Consider the following 20,706-nt stretch of genomic DNA (forward strand, 5'->3'; position numbering starts at 1 on the left):
GTTAAAACCTCTTCTCCGTCCCAGTTCAGCAATTACTCCACACTAAAACGTGTCTATATACGTCTGATTTATAAAAAAAGTTAGAACATCTGATATTTTTGGATGGAAGAAAAGTAATTAGGAGTTGAGCGCCGGCTCCGCGTCCGGCTGCACCGCCTGCACGTCGCGAGTGGCGGCTTGAGCGCGTGCGGCTTCGTAAAACGCTTGCTGCTCTACAACGAAGTTGGGTTCACCGCGGCCATGGCCGCGAAGACTTTCTCACTCGCTCGCGATAGATCTGGCCCTCTGTCAGCTGGTGCTGCTTTAGGAGGATCAAGTTGTATCGCTGCTGCTCCTGCACTTACCGGAATAGCGACATAGGAGCCGTCGCAAGCATCTCCTCTAACATGGCGGTGTTGACGTGTGCCTGCACCTAATCCATGGTCAAGCCCACATGCACCTGCATGGGCTCCGGCACAGAGTCGTCGTCGGAGCCTGTCTCCATGGTGGGGTCATTGTCGGAGACCTCGAGGGAGCTGGCCGGCATGTCGGCCTCGATCCGCTAGGCACAGCGGCTCTGGCAGACAGCTGCAAGGGTGGCGACCTCGTGCTTCGTCTCCCTCGAAAGGCTATCCCACAGAGCATTCCAGTTGGTCATGGAGGAAACCATGGAGCGGTTGGGGTTGTGGCGTGTTGTCCCTGGGTGTGGTCGACTTTAAATAGTGGTGCCGGTGAGGCCAAGCATCCGGATTTGTCGGGTTGGCTTCTCCGCTGGCGAGCATGTTTAAAGGCGGTAGGCGAAGGGACAGTTATTGAACGGGCGTCGTATATATCCATCTCATCCTGTCGAGTAAACGTCTCTCCCGCATTGAACATGCGCTGATACCGGGTACATGGCGCGGACGGTGCCCTCGGCCTACGAGCCGCTTCAATGCCGACGCCAGCAATAGGTTGCGTCTGCTCTGGGTGGGCGTCAATGCGGAACAGTTGCTGTAGAGCAGCGTGAATGCGGGTATCTTGTTTCGGGTGAGAAAGATCGCGGGTTCGTGAGAGGTTTAGGTTGCCCACGTTATCCAGAGGTGGCAATAGTCCGGACACCCGCAAGCCCCCCCCTCCCCCGCCAGTTTGTCCTTAGTTTGCGGGGAAAATTGCGTCTGGACCTGTCAAATGACCAAACATGTCCAGACCGCGCGGTCCGGATGGTTGTAGGCGGTTTGAGGGTCGGCATTGGATACGCCCTAAGAATGCTTTAAAATGCACTTAGAAAATGAATGCATAATTTGATTCCTCCAAAAATCCTAAAATACTTATCATAACTTCCCGTATATATGTAGAGTCTCTTTCTAAATTTTTCAAGAATTTTGAGTAAAGAAATAACGACTCCAATTGGGAAATAAAATACGAAAACTGAAAATCCTGAAAGTATTGATTTAGGATTGGAAAGGTCTAAGGATGCTACATAAAATTTCCATAAGAATTGATGCTCTTTTAGCTCTCCAAACATATATAAAATAACAACAATTGTGCTAAAGATAGCAAATTTTTTTGAGGAACTGGCAGGGGCGCTGCCTTTTCATTTATTAGAGGGAAATATGTACAATATGGCATGTTTTGAAAGGGGACATGCTGGAAACCCCAAGATCTGAAGGATCACACGAAGTGATGCATGCTAACTACTCATGAATTTGGGTCGCTCTTGGCCGGAAGGCCATGTCGCGCTGCATGATCTCCTCGAAGGTTAGGTGCGCAACCTCGATGTATGGCAATCTTGTGCCTTCGAAGATTCGTCGGTTCCTCTTCTTCCAGGCATTCCACATGATATAGATGAGGCAGATGCTGCAACACCTTCTCAAATTGTTGTCGGAGTTTTTGAGGCCAACATCCCACCAGGTGTCGATTGAGGGGGAAGCGGCAGACAGAGCAAAAGTAAGCGGCTCCCCCACCCAATTCAGGACAAGGGTGCAGACTACGGAAGTGAACGGAGAGCTTGCAAAGGTGTTCTACATTCTCATTGGCGCAGAGGCAAAGTTGGAAGACGGGGTCATGTGGCCAGCCATGCAAGGCGAGCCGGTCAGCCGTAAGGATCTGGTTGGGGAGGACCAGCCAGGAAAAAAGCTTGCACTTTGGCGCCGCATGTGCCTTCCAAATTTTGTTGCTGAAGAATCTCGGATAAGATCCAAGGAATTGCGCCAATATGCCAAGCTGGCCGATTATTCGCCGTTGGGGTTCCAGTTCCAGGAGATGGTGTCCGGAGTGAAATTAGGAAAGTCGACTGTAGCAATGGCCCTGCAACTGTGGCCAGCCCAACCCTCCTGCCATCTTCATAAACCTTCAATCAGTAGGACAAGTGCGTGCTAAGAGCATCTACAACTGGGCACCTCAAAACCCCTCATACACCAGGGCAGACGTCCCGGTCACTAACCAGTTAGAAAAACTAAACTCGGACAGACACCTCAAACAGGCCTCAAACGCCCAAGCTGACCGGCACCATTCATATCCAGCCCAAATATGGGGCGGATATGGGGAGGCCCTGGCGCGACGGGGCGCATCCACCACGTTAGACCTGTCCCACGCTGGCCAACCCGACCCCACATATATTAGTCCCCATTACCTCCCCGGACAAAACCCTAACAACTCCACTCCGCCACCCAAGCTCCAGTCCAGCGATCTCCAGCCTTATCCAGCATGGTAGCAGCGGATCTGAGTCCTACACCTCTAGATCCGTCGACCCTGAGCACATTCGCCATGGCCCCGAGGAGGAGATGACCGTCCGGCTTGCGCTTAACCGCTCCCAGGACGAGGCCGCTCGGCAGCAGCACTCGGACTCCTTCCATTAGGAATCCATTGCATCCGCCCAAATGGCGCATAGATCTGCCACTAGGTGGGCCAACAGGGCCTCATCGGAGATGCTGCGGTCCATATGACGTTCAAATGTGGTGACGAACATGCAACCCTCCCTTGGAACTTAGAGGTGGAGGACGCACCATGGTCGTCGTCTGACGCAAACATGGTGCGGCATGCCTTCCGTGCGATGTAGCTGCCGTGGGAGGCGGCAGGAGCCCTCACGGCGTTGGACGTGGGCAAAGCGGAGTGGCATTCTTCGATGCCCTGGATGGTGCAACAGTCTGGGGCCTGCAACCGCGTGGTGATGGATGTCGCCAGCTCTTCCCAGGACGGATCCATCATCGATCTGATGTCCACTTGCACCATCAGGGTTCCGGGCTCTGACGAGGAAGAGTAGGGCATGGGAGACGGTGGCGCCTTGAGTCCCGTGAGCCGTTTTCATGTCCTATGTCCTACTCTACCTCGCCAAAGACGGTACTAACACTCGGGGGAGCGTAGCCGGCCGCCAGACATGGCCACAACGGAGATGGACGAGCTCCCCTTATGATTGGATTTACGTTGTATGTAATAGTATGGATTTGAGGTTCCCAATTTGAGGTACCTAGTTGTGGAACGGATTATGACGCGCCCAGGCGCGTCCACCAGCGTTTCAGGGGTATGATTTGCCAAGTCTGGTTGTAGATGCTCTGACTCCACGTGTGCGCCACTCGGGCACCTCCTGCTTCCAGCACGACAGTAGCACAACCGTCGATCTCCTGGCCGCCTGATTGCCTTCGGACGTCGACACTAACCAGCCCATTCGAAAATGACCCGTTCACCAAAGACGCCATGAGTGAGCTTGTAAGCCATCGATGTCATCTGCCATAGACCGCAACACCGCATTTCTACATGCAGCTCCCGAGCTCCCTGTCTTCCTTGTCCTGTCACTCGCACCACCGCATCCAGAGCAGCCCATCATAGTTGTTGAGTTACAACCTCGTGATTGAGGTACAAAAAAAATCAGAGGTGATCACAATATTCCAGGGGCCTATGATATGCTCAAGGTCTATGATAGAGTTGAATGGCATTATCTCGAAGCAGTGTTGTCCAAGCTTTGCTTCGGTGATCATTTTATCCAACTAGTTATGAAATGTGTGACCTCTATGAGGTTTACAATTAAGTAATGGAGAACCTCTTTCTCATTTGGGCGCAAGCATCACTTCTGTACTGTATAATTATGGAGGAGCATACATTGACCAAGGTATTCGGGTGAGTGTTCATGCATATTGAGTGAACCATTTATTCTTTGCTGACGATAATCTCATCTTTCTCAGTGCAAAAACCCAAAGTGCAGAAAGAATCAATGACATTCGTTGGATCTATGATGATTGTTCTAGTCAGGAATTGAACCGGGAGAAAAATCTTCTTCAGTGCAAACACAGGTCAGCCCCTAAGAGAGACTTTAAAACTTTCTCTTGGTATTTCAGTCGAAGCCGTTTGGGAGTACCTACTGCCATTGGAAGAATCACAAGCGGCACTTTCAACCATATTGATGAGCGTGTGCGCAATAAAATTGGTGGTTGGTCAGAGAGAAATCTCGCTTGTGCAGGGAGAGAAGTTTTGCTGACATATATTGCCCAAGCAATGCCAACATATAGTTTGAGTTGTTTTCTGCTAACAAAAATGTTTGCAAGACTGTTATGTCACCCATGGTAAAAAAAATCAGGTGTAGCTCTCTTGACAGGAGATCGCTACATTAGCTGTCTTGGGAAAATTTGTCCGAGCCAAAGATCAAAGGGGGGTTGCCCTTCCGAGACCCTCAACTATTAAACTTGGCCATGTTGGGCAAACAAGGATGGTGTCTGTTAACACACCCAACACATTATGCGCCCGTGTACTGAAAGGGAAGTACTACCAGCATACCGATTTCCTACAAGCAATGGTCCCTACTCATGCATCTTTGATGTGGTGGGCGACTATGGCTGTTAGGAAAGCATTGGACATTGGTCTGATTCACAGGGTTGGAGATGGGTCAACGATCTCCACATCGAATGACCAATGCATCCCACACACAGTGACACTGAAACCCATCGTCCGCAAGGGTACAACACCTCTGTCAAAGGTTTCAGACCTGGTTGATGTTCACACAGGTAACTGGAACATGGATCTGGTTCGTCAATTTTTTCATCAACATGATGCGATTCTGAACATCTTGTTGAACCGATCCGGTGCTGAAGATTCCTTGGCGTGGTCATTGGAGAAGTCTGGACAATATACTGTTAAATCGGAGTATCGCTCTCTCATTACTTATAACAAGCTTACTACTCTAGAGGAAGGACGATTACAAAGACCCCATCGGCAAACAAATAATTATGGACTGCACTCTGTAACTTTATGTTATACCGAAGGTTTGAGCGTTCTGGTGGAGAGTACTTCAGAGAATTCTATCAGACTCCATGACCCTAAAGTATCGACATATCAAACCCATTGGCCAGTGTGACATATGCCAGGCCATGGATGAAACTCTTATGCATGCTCTTATCTCCTGCACGCATGCAAAATAATTCTCGGTATCAACCAAGGACCGGTTTCATATTCATTTCTTCAGGCGCCGTCCGGATACTTGTGCGCGTGATATCTTGATGGTTCAGATGTTCTCTGACGACGCGGGATGCAAGATCATTACCATCATGCACTCTATTTGGTCCTCATGCAATAGATGCACTGAAGATCAAGATGGATATGAACCAGTGATGGCAATCAAAATTTTTTTTTTTGGAAAAGGGGACGTGCCCCAGCCTCTGCATCAGAAAGATGCATACGGCTCATATTATTAAAAGGATAAACCAGTAGCATAGTACCGAAAGGTCATAGTAGAAACTATAACAAAATCTGTAAATAAGAAAAGCCCAAAGCCACAACCGGCTGGCAAAACAATAGGATCAATACATGTCTATCCTATTACATGACCGCCATCCAAACCGGTTGAAAATATCCCGAGCTACCATCTCCCATCGGGTAGACGCAGTAACCAAACGCTCCCTGGCCTCCGTCGGAGTGAGTAGCGACCACATACGGATGAACGCCGTGGCCCTGAAGATAACCTGCAAAAAGTGAATGTTTGTTGATCGGTTAAAGACTAAGTCATTTCTACAATTCCATATTGCCCACAAAAGTGCACAAACGCCAACCCGAATGTGTCTTGCAATGTCAGAATCCACCCCATCTAGCCATGTTCCAAATAACATACTAATAGAGGTGGGCTGACTAATATTAAAAGCAATATGAACCGACCGCCACAGAATCTTAGCCAAAGGGCAATCGAGAAAGAGGTGTTTGATGTTTTCAGAATGATCACAGAAGCTACATCGAGACGGACCTACCCAATTACGTTTTGCAAGGTTATCCTTAGTCATAATGACTTGTTTATGCACAAACCACATAAACACTTTAATACGTAAGGGTACTTTAACTTGCCAAACATGTAAGGAGGTAGGGATGACAGTAGAGTTAATGACATCCTGATACATTGATTTGACCGAGAACACACCGTTCTTAGTAAGTTTCCAATGCAACTGATCAGGGTTAGAAGACAACCGGACATCCATTAAACGACGAACCAGATGGAGCCAGGCCTCCCAACGATTTCCAACAAGCGTCCGCCTAAAGTTGATATTGAGGGGAACGGATTGTAAAACAGTAGCAACATAGGCACCTCTACGTTGGACTATGTTATACAAAGAAGGATATTGAAGTGCTAGTGGGGTCTCCCCAAGCCATGTATCCTCCCAAAACCTCGTCGTGGTACCATTCCCAACAATAAATTTAGTCTTGTTGAAAAAGATTTGTTTAACTCTCATCAAACCCTTCCAAAAGGGCGAGTCGGAAGGTCTCACAGTCACCTGAGCCAAGGTTTTAGCAAAGAGATATTTATTGCGTAAAATCTGTGCCCAAGTGGCTTCCGTCTCAGATGACAACTTAAAAAGCCACTTGCTAAGGAGACATATATTTTTGATTTCCAGATTTTCAATACCTAGGCCACCTTGGTCCTTAGGTCTGCAGATAATATCCCACTTCGCAAGTCTATACTTCCGTTTAAGCTCATCAATTTGCCAAAAGAATCGAGATCGATAGAAATCTAACCTTTTCCTAACTCCAACCGGAACCAAGAAAAAGGATAACAGAAACATAGGCATACTAGTAAGGACCGAATTAATCAGAATTAATCGACCTCCATATGACATGAGCTTTCCTTTCCAACAGCTCAGTTTCTTTTCAAAACGATCCTCAATACATTTCCACTCAATATTAGATAGCTTACGATGATGAATGGGTATCCCTAAATACGTAAATGGTAAAGAACCCAATTCACATCCGAACAATTGTTGATACGAGTCCCGGTCATCATTTGCTCTTCCAAAGCAAAACAATTCGCTCTTGTGGAAGTTGATTTTAAGCCCAGACAATTGTTCAAATAAGCAAAGCAGCAGCTTCATGTTCCTTGCTTTCGCTATATCATGTTCCATAAATATGATAGTATCATCAGCATATTGAAGAATGGATATCCCGCCGTCTACTAGATGTGGAACCAGGCCACCTACCTGTCCTGCATCCTTTGCCCGACCTATTAAAATAGTCAGCATATCAGCCACTATGTTAAACAGGATCGGTGACATAGGGTCTCCTTGCCGTAGCCCCTTGTGTGTTTGGAAATAATGACCCACGTCATCATTCACCTTAATCCCGACACTCCCTTTTTGCGTTAAAGAGTCAATTTGATTTCTCCAGGCCGAATCAAAACCTTTCATACGCAAAGCTTGTTGAAGGAAAGGCCATTTGACTTTATCATATGCTTTTTCAAAATCCACTTTAAAAACTACGCCATCAAGTTTTTTGGAGTGGATTTCATGGAGCGTTTCATGCAAGACAACAACCCCTTCCAGGATGTTTCTATCCGGCATGAAAGCTGTCTGGGACGGCTGAACTACTGTGTGTGCTATTTGTGTAAGCCTGTTTGTCCCCACCTTAGTGAAGATTTTGAAACTCACATTTAGCAGACAAATGGGTCGAAACTGCTCAATCCGAACAGCCTCTGTCTTCTTAGGCAGAAGAGTTATCGTCCCAAAATTTAGCTTGAACAATTGAAGCTGCCCCTCAAAAAACTCGTGAAACATGGGCATCAAGTCTCCCTTGATAAAATGCCAACACTTCTTGTAAAACTCCGCCGGAAACCCGTCCGGTCCTGGAGCCTTGTTGTTCTCCATTTGAGTAATAGCCTCAAACACCTCTTTCTCCGAGAAAAGAGCAGTCAAGAGCTCATTCTCGGCAGTCTCAAGTTGAGGCACATCCTCAACCCTAGACTCATCCAATGACACGAAAGTCTCTACCGGGGGACCAAACAACTGTTTATAATAATTGGTAATATAATCTTTGAGATTATCCTGACCAACTATCGTCCCTTCATCTTGTTCTAATTGGAAAATTCTTTTTTTACGATGCTTCCCATTCGCAATCATGTGAAAGAATTGAGTGTTATCCTCGCCTTCTACGATTTTGCGAACCTTGGCTCGCAATGCCCACTTCAATTCCTCCTCACGGAGAAGCTTTTTAAGCTGCATCTCTGCATCTATCTTTGTTTCCAACTCATTGGAATCCAAGATAGAGGTTTCTGCTTTAGCTTCGAAGTTTTGAATGATTAGAAGAAGTCTGTCCTTCTCCACCTTATAAATCCCATGCGTGTGCTTAGCCCAGCCACGAATGAATCGACGGAGATGACGAATCTTGGATTGCCATCTGTCGATAGGCGTCCTACCTCCCGAGTCCATAGCCCACTCTCTAGCTAGCAACTCGAGGAACCCTTCTCTTTCAAACCAGGCAAGTTCAAACGAGAAAATGTTCTTGTTTCCCACGAAATTTTGAACTCCGGAGTCGACTAGTAGCGGTGTATGATCCGAGACACCTCGAGTCAAAGCCTGCACCGTTACCAGGGGAAACTTCTGTTCCCACTCGACACTAGCTAGCACACGGTCAAGTTTCTCAAAGGTCGGGACCGGTAACGAATTAGCCCAAGTGAATTTCCTACCCGAGAGCTCGATCTCTCTGAGATCCAAACTTTCAATGATAGTGTTGAACATAAAGGGCCATCGACCGTCAAAATTGGCATTATTCTTGTCCTGTTTTCTTCGGATAATGTTGAAATCCCCTCCCACTAAGAGAGGTAACTGTTCATTACCACAGATGCGCACCAAATCTGCCAAGAAATCTGGTTTGAGTTCTGGTTGTGCAGCTCCGTAAACTGCCACCAAAGCCCAATCAAACCCATCTGCCTTAGATCTAACCCGAAACTTGACAGCGAACTCGCCCATAACTACGCTCCGAACCTCCAACGTTTCACACTTAACCCCAAGTAAAACCCCGCCGGATCTTCCCCGAGGTGGGAGGCAATGCCAATCAAAATCTACCCCCCCAGACAAAGTGGCAAGAAATTGATTAGTGAAATTGCTTCTTCCAGTCTCGGACAAAGCAATAAAATCTAAATGACGTTCAAGAGAAGCATCCGCTAGAAACCTCCTTTTAGCCAAGTCTCTAAGACCTCTGCTATTCCAGAAAATGCCTCTCATAAGTCATCATGAAATTTTTTGGCAGTACGGATCCTAGCACTCCTACGCACTGCGGAAACTGGATAAACCTTTCTTTTCCATGTCCGCTTAGGCTTCACTTGACCATCAACCTGAACATGGCCCTCATTCTCAACTTCTAGCACTAAAGGCTCATCTACATGAAGAGACGTCTCAGGCTGTGAGTCTTCCTCTACCTCGAGACATGCAGGATCAAGATCGGCACACATACCATCGAGAACCCTAACCCCAAGCGCATCAATCTCCGAATCATTCATTGGTTTAACTGCAGCTACGTGACGAATCATATCTACCGCACGCTCAACTTCCAAATCAAGAATGTCGTTAACTGATTTAGCAATTTGAAGATCATTAGTACCAAGTGAAATTCCTAGTTGATTTGCATTATGGATGATTTCATTATCAGTGAAATGCAAAATGGAATTTGACTTAATAACAGACATACCGGTGGTGGTCTCGACGTCCTGCAACTTGGCAGCCCTCAAAGCACACCGCAGTTGAATGTCATCGACGTCCGGCTGCTCCTGCAACCTCCCGCTGATCCGCCTTCCCTGGGTGACAGGGTCCGGGATACCACCAAAGGCGATTACCTCCTCGCAGGAAGCCCTGCAAGGGGAGAGACCTCCTGCCCCTCCCCCCACAGCGACGCCCCGGGTCGCCGTCACCAGCGCAGGAAAAGAAGTCGGCGGCGCCGCCTGCAGCCCGTCAACAGGCGACCCACCAGCAGCTGGCTCTGGGGCAGCCCACACGCCGCACACCGAGGAGGAGGCAGTAGCTGCAGTGGCTCCACCCAGCCCACCTAACACAGTGGGGGCCGGTGAGCCGACTACCCCCTGCCCTGGCGCACTAACGGCGGCGAGAAGAGGTGAGGACTCCTCCCTAGCCAGGGAGGCCGGACTGGCCTGTGAAGACACCGGTCTTTGACCAACAGCCGACCCTCCCAGAAGATCAGTAGCCGCCTCTGATGCCGGCAAGGAAGGAGAGCGCGGTGTGCGGGCCTCCTGCCCGCTAGACCTATCCGAGGCCCGCCGAGCCTCCGGAGTGGTCGTTACTACTGCGCTGGCCCTGAGTCCCGACGATCCGCGCACCGGCAAAGCAGAGAAGGACCTGACCGTACTCCCGGCCAGCTCCGCCGAGTCGTCCAAAAGAGTCGTCATGTCCAGCCGCGGTACCGGCGATGAAGGAGGATAAACAACCTCCTGTGCAGAAAGTCTGTCCGTTTCCTCAGCCCTCAAGACCTCCGAAATCACTGGTGGCACATGCTCAGACGGATCATCCAACTCCACACGATCACTCCAAAGACGAGGAGGCGCAGAGAAAGCCCCTACGGAGCCAAGCTGAAGCATGTTGGACGGTGCCGAAACCGGTGTTTTCCCCTGAGCCGACTCTGCTGGCTTAGACGAATCCACAGGCCTGGAACCCCTGTCACCATCACCGGGTGCGTCATCTCCCCGGTTCCCAGAAGCACCTCCCCCCTCAGAGGTATCCATAGGTAGCAGCTCCTCAAAATCCTGAAACAAGTCCGGGTCCTCATACTCGACATTCAACATGTAAGCAATACCCTCATAACACCATCTGACCACATCCGGCAAGAACTGAATGTTAGCTACGCTTATCAACAAACGAGCTACACCGTGAGCATGAGTGAAAGGCATATCCACTTGCTCCGTCTTACCGAGCAAGGACCCCAAGCTCCACGTGACAAAGAAATCATCCAAGGGCTCGGAAGGTGCCCCCGAAAATCGAACCCAGATCTGAGTCAGTGGTGTGCCCTGCGGTTCCTTCTTTTTCCACTCATCAAACTGCAACACAAAGCTAGTTCTAGTAACTCGACTCATGCCAAACTTGAGAATCCTCTTCTGATCCTCTTTAGAAGGGAAATCCACTTTGTAAGACTTATCAAAAAGTTTCAACAAGGACCATTTGAAATTCCCCGGAGCCAATTCCCGCAACTGCTGAATTATCTGGGCTTCAGTGAGCGGTCCGGTGACCACCTTAACCACCCCAGGGAATGAGGTTTCAACGACAGGAGCCACCGAAGCCACACTTGGTGACTCAAAGAACATCAACTCAGAGCAACAGAGCCCGTAGATATTAAGTGTCGGTTTGGGTCCGAGAAGAAGCGGACACTCAGCCGCTACATGCTTAGGTTTCCGACAAATATCACATAACTCAGCAGAGCAGTCAACCATGAAGTGACCCGTCTCCCCGCACCAGAAACAGACTAATTTTTTCTTCTTAGCCGCCCACTTGGACAACTTGTCACCTCCGGCCTTCTCCGAACCTTTATCAGACTCCGCATCATCCGATTGTGCTATCATCGGTACAGACACATCAAATGGGTACATGAAACTCTCTCCCTCCTGGAGATACCGGGGCACCCGACGCAGCCGGCGACTGGCCATGTTTGGAGGCCACCGGAGGAAGGCTGGATAAAGATCAACAACGATGGATTTTGCTAGATGATGCAGCTGCAGGAGGAGCAGGAGGTGTAGCGCGTTCTCACCTAGCGTTCTTGGGCGCTTGGTGTAAGCCACTGTCGGGTGTCTCAGATCATTTTATCTACGGGAGAGGGTAATCTCTGCCCAGCTCCGGGGATACTCACATATGATCATGGGGATTGACTGTTTGGAGCTAGTCAAACAAGGGAATTTACACAACAGTTCGTGATCAATTATGGCGCCTATCTTAAGAGAATTAGAGGGCATTCTGCCTATTCTTGTTTCTTTGTCGGTTCGTCATGTTAGTAGGGAACCCAATGTACCAGCCCATCGAAATGCTCAGCGTGCATGTGCACTCAATGGAACTGATAGCTGGCTAGACCATAGCCCGGACTTTCTTACCAGTTGCTTATGGGCAGATTGTAATCAGTTACTGTTGAATTAATGAAGTCCTAAATTCGATGCGAAAAATAGAGATACATGGATGTATCACCTATAGAGTATCATCACAACATATGTTATGATTTGCCATAATTGGTTTGATCATTTATTACACGTCCATGTGCATATATTTCCGTTGTTGCTTGGAGAGATGTGTGGGTTAACTGGGCTAAGGCTGGGCATCAGCATATCCTGCTGTGGCTCCTTCGAGTCGGCCGCAAGCGCCGTGATCCAGTGACATTAGTGTTGTGTGCAATAGAGCATCTTCAGCCGTTTGCCCCCAGGAGGCTTGAAAATCGCCGCTTGGGGCTGAGCCGGCGCTAAAATTGGCGCTGGGGGCGGTTGGCTTCCCAGCCGCCGCCCCCAGGCGACTATATCGACCCATTTTTTTCGCAAATGACCCCGCTTTTAGGCCTAATTTTGGCGAAAAATGGCCCGATATCGGCGCAAATCGACCCATATTCGCCGTGGTTCGGCGCAAAGTGAACAAAAGTAATTTTTTTATCACATAGTTCATCATAGAAAATCAATAGAAATCAAATAGTTCAACAACAAATAGTTCAATATAAATTATATAGTTCAACAAAAAAAACTCATATTTCTTCACACGTCGAGCTAGGCGTTGCTCTTGAGCCTCCATAGTTGCTCCACCAGATCATGCTGTAATTGTTGATGCACCTATAGGTTTCGGATCTACTGACACATATTGAGGAAGGCAATCCAGGTTGCCGGTAGCTGGTGATCAACTTGCGCAAGAGGACCCTGCCTGTAATATGGTTCAGTGTCAAACACTGGCTCTTCCTGCTCACTCTCAATGACCATGTTGTAAAAGATGACACAGCAAGTCATGATCTCCCACATTTGATCTTTCGACCAGGTTTGAGAAGGGTACCAGACAACAGCAAATCGAGATTGGAGCACACCAAATGCCTTCTCGACATCCTTCCTGCAAGCCTCCCGAACCTTCGCAAAGTGAAACTTCTTGCCTCCTGGAACAGGCTTTGAGATAGTCTTAACAAATGTAGACCATCTCGGATAGATGCCATCAGCTAGGTAGTACCCCTTGTTGTAGTGCCGCCCATTGATCTCGAAGTTCAGCGGAAGAGAATGACCTTCAACAAGCTTGGCAAAGACGAGGGAGCACTGCAGCACGCTGATGTCATTGTGAGTTTCTGGCATACCAAAGAAGGAGTGCCAAATCCAGAGGTCTTGTGTGGCCACTACGTCAAGTATCACACTGCAACCGCCTTTGGCGCCTTTGTACATCCCCTGCCAAGCAAATGGAAAATTCTTTCATTTCCAATGCATGCAGTCGATGCTTTCAAACAACCTAGGAAATTCTCTTGTTGCATTCTGTGTTAGGATCCGAGCAGTGTCTTTAGCATTGGGTGATCGCAAGTATTGCGGTTCAAACACTGCCACCACTGCCATACAGAACTTGTAGAAACACTCAATGGTCATGGACTCGGCCGTGCGCCCATAGTCGTCTAGTGAATCACCGGGAGCTCCGTATGCAAGCATCCTCATGGCCTTCGTGCTCTTCTAGATTGAGGTGAATCCAAGTGTGCCGGTGCAATCCTTCTTGCATTTGAAGTAGCTGTTGAACTCCCAGATAGAATTCACAATCCTGAGGAAAAGCTTTCGGCTCATCCGATAACGGCGCTGTAAAACTTTGTCGCCGTGCAATGGAGTGTCAGCGAAGTAGTCGGAGTAGAGCATGCAATAGCCTTCCAGACGATGCCGGTTCTTTGCTTTCAGCCGCTCCGGCGCTGAGCCACCTCGCCGCGGCTTTTCATTGCTAGCGAGCAAGCCGGTGAGGGCGGCGAGGACCATGAGATGCTCCTCCTCCTGCACGTCGGCATCGGCTTCCTTCTCCAACAACACCGCGAGCGCCTCCTCATCGTCCGAGTCCATCCCCGAGTAGGGAAACCGCCGAACACCTCGCGGGGGTGGTGGGCGCACAGCCGCCGGTATACCGCCCTGCATGGCCGGAGCACCGGAAAACTCGCCGGAAAGGTGGTGGAGAGGTTGACGCAGCAAAACCTTCTCTTTTTTCGGCGGGGAATGGCCTATCTAGCGGTGCTGGGTGGTGGGCGGCGCCTGGATCGGCAAGGTGGTGCCCGAGCGCTCGGGGATGGGGGAGGGTGAATCTGGACGATTGCTTTGACTTTTCACCTGAAAATGTGACGCAGACGTGTTTTTCCCTTCCTCCGGAGCCCCCGGCGCCACCAGCACGCTGGATTCGGCCTAGGATCGCCGGGCTAAAAAACAGGCCGAGTCGGCGGTTTTCGGCGTCTTAGAACCGCGACTGGCGGGTTTTTGGCGCCGGCGCGAAAAAAATCGCCCAGGAGGGCCTGTTGGGGGCGCGGCTCGAGATGCTCTTAGGTACGCAGTGAAGGGCTATGTGTGTCGCATGGAGATAAGGTTGTCGTTGTAGGGGTCGGCCGAGTGTCGTGCGTGAGGGCACCAGATAAGTCCGCGGAAGGCGCCGGCCATGCGGGAAATGAGGCAGCCGGAAAGTACCGAGGGCAAAATACAGGCTGGCATCAAATGAGTTATTTTTGTACTCATTTTACCTATGTTTACACCATATACTCTCATATTTTTCTGCGATGATCCCTTCGACTTGCCACTAATGAACAATAAATTAATGGAAGTATTTACAAATGTCCTTATTTATTTTATTCCTTACATAAATTAGTGTTTTTAGGTGGAAAATCAAGTTATATACTCCATCCATTTACTTATACAAGGCCGCTATGAAAAATACACTTTTTTTGCGTGGAAAACTTTCAATCTATTCACCTTCAATCTTGGTAGTACAACGAGCACTAGAAATAATAAAAATTACATCTAGATCCGTAGACCACCTAGCGACGACTACAAGCACTGAAGCGAGCCGACGGCGCGCCACTGTCATCGCCCCTCCCTCGCCGGAGCCGGGGAAACCTTGTTGTAGTAGACAGTCGGGAAGTCGTCATGCTAAGGCCCCGTAGAACCAACGCACCAGAACAGCAACCGCCGCGGATGAAGAGTGTAGATCAAAAGAATCCAACCTGAAAACACATGAACGAAGACGAACGACGAACAGATCCGAACAAATCCACTAAAGACAGATCCGCCGAAGACACAACTCCACACGCCCACCGATGATGCAAGATGCATCACCGGAACGGTGGCTAGGCGGGGAGACATTTATTCCATCTTCAGGGAGCCGCCATCGTCTCACCTTCCTGAGCAGGACACAAACCCTAACAAAGCTCGAAAAAAGATCTAAAAACGGAGCCCTCCCACCGGCAAGGGCCGAGATCCATCCCGCCTCCATGGCCATAGAGCCACCGGAGACGGGATGGACCGGCGCCGGTGCCGATGAGAGGCAGAAAGCTATGATTTTTGGGAGGCGGCGGCTAGGGTTTTTGGGAGGCGGCTCAGATTGATGCTAGTTGTTTACGTGCACCTTGGACCTGTTTGGGTCTTTTTTATGAAAAATACACTTTGCATCTGTACAAGTCCACCAACAGTAATCGAGAGAAACCTTAATGATAATTCATTGAACTAGCAACCTATTTAATACTTGTATGCACACAGTCATAATGGCACTCCAATCAGCTTTCTATTCCTTCCGTGCATACATATGCGGTGTATTAATGATCCTACTAAACGAAAAGAAAAGCCAGTTTACAAAGCAAGGCATTAAATTTTACCTTTGTACATGTAATATGAGATACATGACATGCGACGATTATTTTCATATAATCTGGTGCGCACCAGAGTTAAAAAAAAAACAGAAGAAGACACATGGTCGTACTACACGCCATCGTTTCTATGACGTCATCCCAGGGAACTATCTTTAAGGTCCCGAGCCAAATTTGCAATAGAGGAGCCCCAAAACCCTATAAAGGAGAGAAAGAGAAGATATGATATTCATCCATCACCAACCTCCACATTGACGTCATCAATATCTCATTTCTATATCCGTCTCCCTAATATGATTTTTTTATAATCATGATTCGATCACAATTAGCGATATTGTAAGATTATGAATAATTCATCTTCAAGTAAATTCATCATCAACATCACATTTCCATATCCATCTCCATCAGATCAATTTTTTATAATTGAGGTTCCATCGCAATCAGCGATATTGTTAGACTATCAATCATTCATCTTGAAGTAAATTTTTATAAAATGACATATGCTTGTTATTCATTCGAGACATGTGACTAATAGCCCTGTGTATGCGCAAGATGGAATTGGCGGTATGATTTTACTTTATATTTTTGTGGAACTATTAGTCTCTTGTATCTACCTCGACCGCAGGGCTTACCGGTACCCGAGAGGGAGAACGACATCAAAGATGTCGTCATCGTCTGATCCGGGATTTCCCTCGGAGCATCCCGAGTGTGGTATTGCGACCTGCAACAATGATGCCCCGAGAAGGGAACGATGTCATAGAGTAAGATAGGCATCACTGGTCTTGTGCTGATACAGATGGATGCTTCTGTACCAGACAAAAAGAGAGACCAGGGATGAGAGGCTTGGCTATCCACAAGTTAGCCGCCACGAATTTTCGCCGGTTCCCCTCGCCTCTAGACACAATGCCGCAAGGTAATGGCAACCTTGCATCTTTCTAGGCGTCTTCATCAGTGTTATTAGTGTGGTCTCATTGGTGCTTTGGGTGTGATGCTAGCGAGAATAAAGGCACTATGGTTCTTCTCCTACTATGGCGAAGTTTTATTAGGCAGTGTCACGGAGCCAGAGAGTTTGTGTCTCAACAAGTTTGGTTTCACCAACCTTGAATATTTTAGGTCTATGTCATTGCAGATTTGTTCATATGGATCTGACGAGTTTCTGTAAGTGTTTTTCGACCGTTTTTGTTGGTGCAATCCATTACGACTTTGGAGTCATGCATTAGCGTTCTACTAAAGATCTTGTAGCTCGGCGTCCTATACTTATAGGGGAGTGTCCCTTGTCTACGTAAGTTCGGCGATTACCGCTTCCCATCATTTTCGATGGGCAACTCAAGAAGGTTTTTGAAACCTATGAATGTAGTCAAGTTTGTGATGGTGTATGAGTGGCGGTATCGCTGCTTCGATCTGACTGTAATCTCTTTAAGCCTTGACATTATTTCATGTTGCAAAGATTGATACCATTTAGAAGACGATTCTTAGAAATTTCATTGTAATTCTTAGTTATATGAGTATTTTGTAAATTATTGGATCTATGATTCGATGCATCATACCTATAGTTTTGTTGAGTTTGAATGACGTTATAGGTCTTTTTTATTGCCGGTGAAGTTATAGGTCAATTGTTGAAACAAAAAATAGATGGATGCTCCTGTGTGCGCGAGGACCTGATCCTTAGCCGCTCGGATTGACGAGTTATTTCCAATGCGAAAACGCATGTACGCCGCACCTTTACCTTGCTGTATCCTGTATAGACAGCCGGGAAGTGGAGGATGCCCAAAGGGAAGGCGTCTGTTGTAGTGGTTGGATCTCCTACTTAGTACTTGTTTCTGTTTTAAACTTTTAATCGTGGAGACTGGCTACGATCGGCCTGAAACTCACGCACGTAAGAGCAGTGCTAAGCGTACGATTAAATCTTATACGACGTTGTACGAACATTGCTCAATCACCCTCCGATCAAATCTATGCAGCAACGACAATTGTGGGATCACTTGGTCGGACAAATCGTACATGCAAAAATCGTATGCAGAGCAATTTCGCGCACGTAAACGCAGCTCGATCGGATCAATTTCTACGACGCCGACTGATTTGATGATTGCAAAAGGGAAGAAGGCGTCTGTTGTACGTACTGCTTGGATTTGAGTTGATACGATTGCTGGAGGAGGTTGCACGTATATTTCTACCTCCAGGAACCAGCCGTTACAAAACTTTACTGCGCGGTGATAGTTACAAGTCGTGGTAAATTCCAAGAGCTCCGTTGTCTGTTCACGAATATGCGTAGCAACAGATTTTACCCGGCGTCTTTTTGCTGTTTCGATCAGCAACATTTCCATCCCGCCACGCCGCTTCCGTCCCGCGTCCCATATACTCCTGCTAGTATATAAAACCTTCCCACATCCCCTCCGTATCTCCAGTGGGTAGCCTCTTCCTCCTCCTGCTGCATCCTGATCGACTCAAAAGCACGCGCCACAAGTCAACAACTTAATTTGATCCCTCCCTGAGATGGACCCCGCGGCCTCCGCTTCCCCTTCGTTCGACGCCCGCGTCCAAGGCAGCAGCTTCCAGCCGCTCAACCCAGAAAACGTGCGCGCATACCTCTACAAGGCTGCCGACTTCATCACGGATTACTACACCAGCGTCGAGTCCATGCCGGTTCTCCCCGACGTGAAACCCGGCTACCTACGGGACGAGCTGAGGGCGTCCCCGCCACAACACTCGGCTCCCTTCGATGTCACCATGAAGGAGCTGAGGACATCCGTCGTCCCCGGGATGACGCACTGGGCTAGCCCCAGTTTCTTCGCGTTTTTCCCGTCCACCAACAGCGCCGCAGCCATCGCGGGGGAGCTGATCGCTTCGGCCATGAACACCGTAGGGTTCACGTGGCAGGCGGCTCCCGCGGCCACCGAGATGGAGGTGCTCGTGCTCGACTGGCTCGCCCAGCTCCTGCGCCTGCCAACCAGCTTCATGAACCGCACCAGCGTGGGGCGTGGCACCGGCGGCAGTGTCATCCTCGGGACCACTAGCGAAGCCATGCTCGTCACGCTTGTTGCTGCGCGTGACGCGGCGCTGCGTCAGATTGCCTCCAATGGCATGTCCTACATCACAAGGCTCACGGTGTACGCTACCGACCAGACACACTCCACGTTCTTCAAGGCATGCCGCCTTGCCGGCTTCGACCCTGCCAACCTCCGATCCATTCCCACTGGGCCGGAGACGGACTACGGGCTCGACCCGGCGAAGTTGCTCGAGATCATGCAGCTTGACTTCGATGCTGGTCTCGTGCCAACGTACATCTGCGCCACTGTTGGCACCACATCATCCAACGCTGTGGACCCAGTGAGTACAGTGGCCGCTGTCGCGGCCATGTTTAATGCATGGGTCCATGTCGATGCTGCCTATGCTGGCAGCGCATGCATCTGTCCGGAGTTTCGGCACCACATCGACGGTGTTGAGCGCGTGGACTCCATCAGCATGAGCCCGCACAAGTGGCTGCTCACCTGCCTTGACTGCACCTGCTTGTGGGTGCGCGACACGAACCGCCTCACAGACGCGCTGGAGACGAACCCGGAGTACCTCAAGAATGACGCTATTGAGTCTGGCGAGGTCATTCATCTCAAGGATATGCAAGTTGGTGTGGGCCGCCGCTTTCGAGGGCTCAAGCTTTGGATGGTGATGCGCACATATGGCACCGCCAAGCTTCAGCAGCATATCCGAAGCGATGTCGCGATGGCCAAGGCGTTCGAGGACCTTGTACATGCCGATGACCGGTTTGAGATTGTAGTGCCGAGAAACTTCGCCCTCGTATGCTTCAGGATCAGAGCAAGAGGAACCATGACGGAGGAAGCCACCGATGAGGTGAACCGTGTGCTGATTAACCGGCTCAACATGTCCGGGAAGGCCTACCTAGCGCACACCGTGGTTGGCAACAGATTCGTTCTACGGTTCGCGGTGGGGTCGTCGCTGCAGGAGGATCGGCACGTGAGAAGCGCTTGGGAGCTCATAAAGAAAACAACGGCCGAGATCATCGATGGGGAGGAGATCGTACAATAAGAGCATTGGTCAATTAATATGTTTGACTAATTATTATTGTTTGTGTGGAGTAATAAAATCCTTGCAATGGCGGTGCATGATCCGCGCAGTCGTTGGTTGCACGATGTACCGGTGACTGCCTTCATGCATGTGCTGTGAATCTCAGTTTGTATTATTTATTTATTAAGAGAGATGACTAAATTAGTGTTGATAGTAATTTATGTCAAGAATGTGAATGTATATTTCTAAACAATATATTTTTATGTGTCTTTTATCATCTTTGTTAAAAAATGTATTTATTCATCATTACATCAATTATATGAAGGTGATTTAATGGTTATTATTTGTTTATATACCACTATCATAACTTATTATAGGAGGGCACTGTTTTGACATTTTTTGGAGACCTATTTCTTATGGTTCACTGATAGTAAATTAGTGTTCCCAGTAATTTATGACAAGAATGTAAATGTATGTTTTTAAACCATACATGCTTATGTGTCTTTAACCATCTATATCAAACAAAAATGTTGTATTCACCATCACATCAATTATTATAAGATTATTTGATGGTTATGCTTTTTTTATATACCATTATGATGACTTACTATTAGAGTGCACTTTCTCGACATTGTTATGGAGATCTATTGTTTACGGTTCAGTGGTAAA

The 20,706-nt window shown here is 48.5% G+C and overlaps 1 protein-coding gene across 1 annotated transcript; it reads left to right on the top strand.

The window, feature by feature from the left end:
- Positions 1 to 18,510: 18,510 nt before the first annotated feature.
- Positions 18,511 to 20,058, top strand: LOC123089769 (tryptophan decarboxylase 1-like). The gene is made up of 2 exons (XM_044511356.1): positions 18,511 to 19,295; positions 19,416 to 20,058. The coding sequence occupies exons 1-2, from the start codon at positions 18,511 to 18,513 to the stop codon at positions 20,056 to 20,058; spliced, it is 1,428 nt and encodes a 475-aa protein (XP_044367291.1).
- Positions 20,059 to 20,706: the final 648 nt, after the last annotated feature.

This window comes from Triticum aestivum, chromosome 4B, assembly GCF_018294505.1.
Source record: "Triticum aestivum cultivar Chinese Spring chromosome 4B, IWGSC CS RefSeq v2.1, whole genome shotgun sequence".
In the NCBI taxonomy this organism is placed as follows: Eukaryota; Viridiplantae; Streptophyta; class Magnoliopsida; order Poales; family Poaceae; genus Triticum; species Triticum aestivum.